Source organism: Setaria viridis, chromosome 8, assembly GCF_005286985.2.
Source record: "Setaria viridis chromosome 8, Setaria_viridis_v4.0, whole genome shotgun sequence".
Taxonomy (NCBI): Eukaryota; Viridiplantae; Streptophyta; class Magnoliopsida; order Poales; family Poaceae; genus Setaria; species Setaria viridis.
In genome coordinates, this window is record NC_048270.2 from 25,835,255 (window position 1) to 25,842,569 (window position 7,315).

The 7,315-nt window shown below is 49.3% G+C and overlaps 1 protein-coding gene across 1 annotated transcript; it reads right to left on the bottom strand.

Annotated features, from left to right (window-relative positions):
* Positions 1-5,436: 5,436 nt before the first annotated feature.
* LOC117866832 (disease resistance protein BAK6) lies at positions 5,437-7,315 on the bottom strand. Its single transcript, XM_034751120.1, has 8 exons — positions 7,157-7,315; positions 6,936-7,068; positions 6,556-6,627; positions 6,320-6,463; positions 6,080-6,223; positions 5,889-5,969; positions 5,725-5,777; positions 5,437-5,610 (listed from the first exon to the last, which is right to left on the bottom strand). Exons 1-8 carry the CDS (start codon positions 7,239-7,241, stop codon positions 5,573-5,575), a joined length of 750 nt encoding a protein of 249 aa, XP_034607011.1. The 5' UTR covers positions 7,242-7,315; the 3' UTR covers positions 5,437-5,572.

Below are 7,315 nucleotides of genomic sequence, written 5' to 3' on the forward strand. Positions count from 1 at the left end.
GCAAATGTTTTTTTTCATACACATAAGGACCTCTAATGTTGAAATCTTAAGACTTGAGTTGTGTCAGAAATTAGAAGCACAGCATTATTTTTCTAGCATATTACAAAAAGATGATATATAGTTTTCTGAAATTTACTTGTTTATTTTCAGTGGCCAGTTATATAAGTTCAACCTCACATCAGATTGCATATCCTTATCTCTTATGTTAGACGTTTTCCTCGGCCACTCGAATTCTTGGCTGCAACACTGATATGGCTAATTGACTGGATATGAGTTACAATGGTAGATTGGCAGAGTCTTACTCGTCCTCCCTAGGAGGCTCTGAGATCATATATGTCTTCTGCTTGACTAATCTCCTGGCGCCTAAGACTCTTATATAATGAGTTGGCTAAAACAAATCTTTACAGACTAGAACTCTATCTCTAAGCTGTAACAAACTCAAATCTTAATAGATTAGGACTCTATCCGTAACAAACTCAAAGTCTATCTCTAACTAACCGGCAGCACCAGAAGAGGTGGGCCCTTTAGGCCTGCGGTGGAACTTCTTGCCAAAGAAGTTGTCCACACCACTTCTACCCCCTTAACAGAAAAGCTCGTCCTCGAGCTTGATATCAGGATAGCTTTCCTTGAACTTGTCCAACGGCTCCCACGTAGCATCAGCAGGACCGCGGCCCGCCTTTGCACCAGAATATCCCAGGAATTGGCTGTAGGCTTAGCACGCACCACCTTATCCGGAATAGGAATAGCCCGGCCAGGAAAACCGGTGGCAGCGCAATAATATGATTAGGAATAGGTCCCTGATGTTTCTTCAGGTAGGCCACATGAAGAACTTCATGAATCCGAGCCTTCGGTGGCAAGCGAAGACGATATGCCACTTGCCCAATTCGTTCAACCACCTGAAACGAACCATAGAAGCGAGGAGCAAGCTTTGCATTGGCCTTGTCAGTAATTCCTGCGGCTGAATGGTGGTGCAGGTGCAACCAGGCCCAATCGCCCACTGCAAATTCCAGCACCCCATGAGCTTTATCATGTGTGGCCTTCATATAATCCTGGGTCTGCAGAAGATGCTCCCGTATCTCCGCCAAAAACTCATCATGATGCACAAGCTGCCGGTCCAATGCTACCACACGTGCTAAACCTGGCTGGTAGGACAACAGTGAGGGTGGATCACGGCCAAACACCACGCGGAAAGGAGTGCATTGCAACGCAGACTAATAGGAGGTGTTGTAATAATACTCAGCCCAAGGCAACCAACGCAGCCAGCTGCGAGGATGATCCCCTGCCAAGCAGCGAAGATACACCCCTAGAACACGGTTGATGACTTTAGATTGTCCATCTGTCTGCAGTCTGAAAGCGAAGCTGAGGCGCAATTTAACGCCGGCAAGGGTGAATAACTCCGTCCACAATGTACTGGTGAAACTGGGATCACGGTCACTGACAATGGAGCATGGCAGACTGTGGAGGCGAACTATGCCATCAAAAAATGCCTGAGCCACCGTGAGGGTTTTGTAGGGATGGCCCAAAGTGATGAAGTGCGCAATCTTGGAGAATCTATCGACCACTGTAAGGACAACAGACCGGCCGCCGACCTTGGGAAACCCCTCAACAAAATCCATAGCAATATCGCTCCAAACGGACTGGGGAACGTCCAATGGCTGCAGCAATCCCGCTGGGTGGAGATGTTCAGTCTTGTTGCGCTGGCAGATAGCACAGCCCCGGACATAGTCGCGAACCAACTTGGGCGCATGCGGACTGTAGAAGGAAGCACGTAGCCGATGGAGAGTTTTCTGTGTCCCTTCGTGGCCGGCGCCATGGGCAGCAGCAAGGAGTTGCGGCCACAGGGAAGAAGAATCAGGAACAAAAATTATACCCCGATGCATGACAAATCCATCCACAACAGACCATGTCGCCCTGCTGTCCCATCTGCAATCTCCTGCTTCTTGGCCTGGATCTCCGGCAAAGAGGACACCTCCTCCCTAAATTCGTCGAATAGAACAAACTCCAAGCGAGAGATGGCGTGGACGTGGCTAGTTACCTCCTATTCATCCTGGTGAGATAAAGCATCAGCGGCAGCGTTTTGTTTCCCAGGATTATATTCCACCTGGAAGCTGTAGCCAAAGAGCTTGCTGACCCATGTGTGCTGCGGAATTGTGGACAAGCGCTGGTCAAGGAGATGCTTCATGCTGCAGTCATCCCTTCGAATGATGAACTCCTGGACCCAAAGATATGGCCACCAATGCCTTACTGCCTGAACCAACCCAATTAACTCCCGTTCATAGGCTGCGAGTTTAGCATGCTGAGGGGCTACCGTCTTGCTGAAAAAAGCTTTAGGCTCTGCGCCTTGATGCAACACAGCTCCAAAACCATATCCGAACGCGTCACAGTCCACAATAAAGAGCCGATCAAAATCTGGAAGCTGCAATATAGGACCCGTTGTGAGGGCGGCCTTGAGGGCCTCAAAAGTTGTTGTTGCCTCCGAACTCCACAAAAAAGCATCCTTCTTCAGAAGAGCCATCAATGGGGCAGCAATGAGGCTATAGTTAGCGATGAACCGGCAATAGTACCCGGTGAGGCCAAGAAAACCCTGCAGTGCCTTGACAGACTGAGGACAGGGCCAAGCCTGGACAGCAACAATTTTTTCAGTATCCATGGCCATGGCAGCGTCGGTGATGACATGGCCCAAATAATGCACCCGACGTTCCCCAAAAATGCACTTGGAGAACACGGCACGAACATGCTGCAGGTGCTCGGTCCAGGAGCTGCTGTAAATTAGGATGTCGTCGAAGAAGACAAGAACGCAACGGCGGAGGAACGGACGGAGAACCTCATTCATCAACGCCTGGAACGTGGACGGCGCATTGGTGAGGACAGACGGCATGACCAGGAACTCGAAGTGGCTGTGGTGGGTGCGGAACGCCGTCTTCACCACATCATCGAGATGCATCCGCACTTGGTGATAGCCGCTGTGAGGTCGAGCTTGGTGAAGAAAACAACGCCCTTGAGCTCATCCAGAAGCTCCTCCACCATCGGAATTGGGAACTTGTCGTGGACGGTCTTGAGGTTGAGGGCACGGTAGTCAACATAGAAGCGCCACGTGCCATCCCCCTTGCGCACCAACAGTACCGGTGAGGAGAACACTGACGTGCTGGGACGGATGATCCCTTGCTTGAGCATGGCCTGGCATTGGGCTTCAATCTTATCCTTCAGAAGCTGTGGGTAGCGATAGGGGCGCACCGCCACTGGAGAAGTACCCGGAAGAAGATGAATGCGGTGGTCGAAGGTGCGTAGCGATGGCAGCCCTGACAGCGTGGTGAATAAAACAACAAACTCCTCCAACAGCAGCCCAAGCAAATCCGATGACTGAGTGACAGCTAGCCGTGGGGAAGGCTGGCCATTGACCCTGAACCACTTGACGCGATGGTCCTGGTGCTAGAAAGCCATGGACAGCCGTGTGAAGTCCCAGAGGATGGGCCCCAAGGTGTGAAGCCAGTCACACCCTAGGACGAGCTCATAGCCATCGAGCGGAATGACGAACAGGTTGACGTAGAACTCCTCCTGGCCGATGTGGACGATGACGTTCCGGTAGACACCGGTGGAAGGAACGCGGTCGCCATTGGCAACGCTGACGGTAAGGCCTGGCCGCACCTCTGGAGTGAGCCCAAGCCGGGCGGTAGTGTCCGCAGTGATGAACAAGTGGGTGTATCCCAGATCCACCAAGGTAGTGAGGCCCACGGCCTAGACAATGGTGGCAAGCTGCAAGGTGGACCTCGTTTGGATGCTGGTGATGGCGTTGAGGGAGATGGTCGGCTCATCTTCCCCTATGCCGTCCGAAGCATCGTTGTCGCCGTCCAGCTCCATCCAGTAGATGCCCTTCATCGAGCACTTCTTGGCGTGTTCCCTTGAAAACTTCTCTGGACAGTTGAAACACAGGCCCTCAAGGCACCGTTGCACCATCTCCTCCAATGAGAGGTGAGTGAAACGGGCGCCTAGTGGCACAACTGGCTTGACAGGAGTGCCTGGTGATGAAGACGTCATCGAAGAAGATAGCAGTGTAGCAGGAGGCTTGGCCGGGGCTGAGGCAAATGAACTAGTGCGGGAGGAGGGGCGCGATGCGTGCACCAGGGAGCGAGCGCCCTCGTCGACCACCTGGGTGCGGCGCTCGTAGGCACGCGCCAGCACCATGGCGTCCTCCAATGTCTCGGGCTTGTGCATCTCCACATCAATGCTCATGGGTTGAAGGAGGCCGGCGGAGAAGATGGCGATCTGCTCCTGCTCGGTGACGCCCTCACAGCATGCCAGGAGTTTAAGGAACTGCTCCTAGTAGTCGTTGACGGAGCCCGTGCGGCAAATATGGGCCAGCTCACCGAGGGGGTTGCCGCGCACCGGCGGCCCTAACCTCTTGTTGACGCTCTCGACGAAAGCCGGCCAAGTAGGGACGCCGCGATTCTTCTCCAAGCGGTAGTACCACTGTCCCGCGGTGCCCTCCAAATAGAACATCGCCGTACAAACCTTCTGATCTTCCGGCGTGCCCTGGGAGCGAAACAATTGCTCGCACTTGTGAAGCCAGCCCAGGGGGTCGTCGGAGCCATTGTACTTGGGGAAGCGGAGCTTATGCACGGGTGGTGGCGGCGGCCTATACTTCCCGTCGCCCTTGGAGGAGGAACCAGTAGCGTCAAAGCGTCCGTTCTTCTCCAGAACCTAATTCTGGACATTGGTGATGGAGGAGGCGAGACGCCCTTGCTCCTGACGGACAGATCCCAATTCTCTATCAAGCTTCATGCTAATCTCGTTCATCTTGGTGATCATCTTGGCGACGGCATCATCGAAGACAGCCTGGGTGACGAAGGAATCGCCCATTGTTGCGGTGGAAGCGATGGGGTTGGCAGTGCGCAGGGGGTTTTGGGGCGTGGTGGACCTGCAATTAGCGGCAGACAGAAACCAAGGAAGGTCCCAGCTGATACCAAAGATGATATGGCTAATTGATTGGATATGAGTTACAATGGCAAATTGGCAGAGTCTTACTCGCCCTCCCTAGGAGGCTCTAAGATCATATATGTCTTCTGCTTGACTAATCTCTTGGCGCCTAAGACTCTTATATAATGAGTCGACTAAAATAAACCTTAACAGACTAGGATTCTATCTCTAAGCTGTAACAAACTCAGACCTTAATAGATTAGGACTCTATTTGTAACAAACTCAAAGTCTATCTCTAACTAACTGGCGGCACCAGAAGAGGCTGGCCCTTTAGGCCTGCGGTGGTACTTCTTGCCAAAGAAGTTGTCCACAACAAACACTGACCATTGTTCTATAACGAAGTGAAATATTATTATATTTTGCATAAGGAGAAAAGTATTTTTTTTCCTTTGAAAACTCAGTTTTTTTTAGGGAACTAGAGATTTTTACATCTCATTCATTCATTCATACTGCTACAAGAGATGAAACCCCAGACAAATAAGTTTTATTGAGCAGAAGAATCCCTACTGCAAGATGTCTATATTGATCCCTGTCATTGGATTTATTTGTTTATTTCCAACACGCATGAAGGAAAACAATGTCACGATCCAGGGACTCATCATGCATTCTTCAGCTTGTCCTGGATAATCGCCGTCACTGTGATAATGCAAATGTGTAATTCTTGTAAGCACCACTATGTATTATATGAATTTACAAAGGAAAACGAAAATGTAAATCTACTAAAGCTGCAGTTTAGATTCACATTAGTACCTCTGAATCCTGATGATCTCACTGTGCCTGTCAAGTCGTTCTCTGCAATATTTCTGGATGAAGACGATTTTTCTTGTGTCAGTGCGAGTCAACCAAAATATATCGTAACATAATGTAGCACATAGAAGAGATAAAGAAGTAACTAATATTACTAAACCACTCACATCTCCGTCAAATTCCCAGAAATGAGAAGAGAGAGGACTTCCAGTGGAACCATGCCGGACAGCATGTTATCGTTCAACTTCCTGTGCAAAGAAGAGTCAAAAGTACCCTCGAGAATAATTAAACCAAACTCGCAAGCATTTTTTTGACTATTCAGAACATCATCTGTGAATTTAGGAACTATATGACATACAGGATCAACACTGTTTTGAGGTTTCCAAAGGAGGATGGAATAGAGCCGCTGAGTTCATTCTTCTGAAGTTTCAATTCCTGAAGGCTCGTCAGATTGCCCAAAGAAGTTGGTATAGCCCCAGTCAGGTTGTTCTCGTGCAACCTCCTGCAGAACATTATTAGCGCAATTGGAAGTTCAGCAAATAGCCAGGATTCACGAGAGTCTAATCAAGCGTATGAAATGATTACAGAATTTGCATACAGATATCGCAGGTTGCTGATGGCGCCAAGCGTAGCCGGTATCTCTCCAGTAAGCTGGTTTTCATAAAGATCCAAGCTGATGAGTTTAGTCAGGTTTCCCAATGTTGCTGGTATTGTACCGTTCAGGCTGTTGTCATACAACTCGCTGCAAACATCGGGAAACCAAATTTCAGAAAAACCGTTCAGAGTGTAATTCTCGATGCTTGCAGTGATAGCAACAAGTTATTCAATTCTTACAGGTACTGGAGGTTCTGCAGTCCTCCCAGATCTGGAATCAGAGGGCCTGAGATGCCTGCGTTCCCCAAATCCCTGCAAAAAGCAAGAAATAGGTACTTGCACTTCAGTATAAACATGGTTTGCAGATAAACTTACACTATCAGATACACTGTTGATGAATCATCAGATGTTCTGGTTTCTTGAACAGAATGTACAAATAGCAGTCATACAGATTCCATAAGTGCGTGCACGACTCAGGAAGAAACGATTGATGCTTTCCAAGGAGAAAACTATATATTCAGATGTTGAACAGCAGCACTTGCAGAGTTTCTGATCCGTTGGGCCTATCCTAAATTCTCTTCATAATAGTGATAAGGGGCAAAGGAGATAGAGAGACGTACACACGGATGACGGAGTTATCGTTGTTGCAAGTGACATGAAACCATGTGCAGGGGTCGACAAGAGTCGGATCCCAGCTCTGGAGCACATTGTTTGGGTCCTTCCATGCCAACCTTTGCTTGTACAGTATGTCACCTTCAAGTCTCAACAGCATGTTTCAGGAAAAAGACTAAACTTGACAATGATGCCTGCAATATGATCGGAATTTTGATCTGCAACTTACCTTCAGTGTTGCAGCTTGCAAATGTTGCAAGAGCAAGAAGGCAACTGAGGACTGCTGTTGCCACCGCAAACTGATGAGCAGCCATTGCTGCGAACCTGAGAACTGCTTGGCACACTGAAATAGTGAGGGGGGCTTTTTTATAGGCAGTTGTTTGAATAA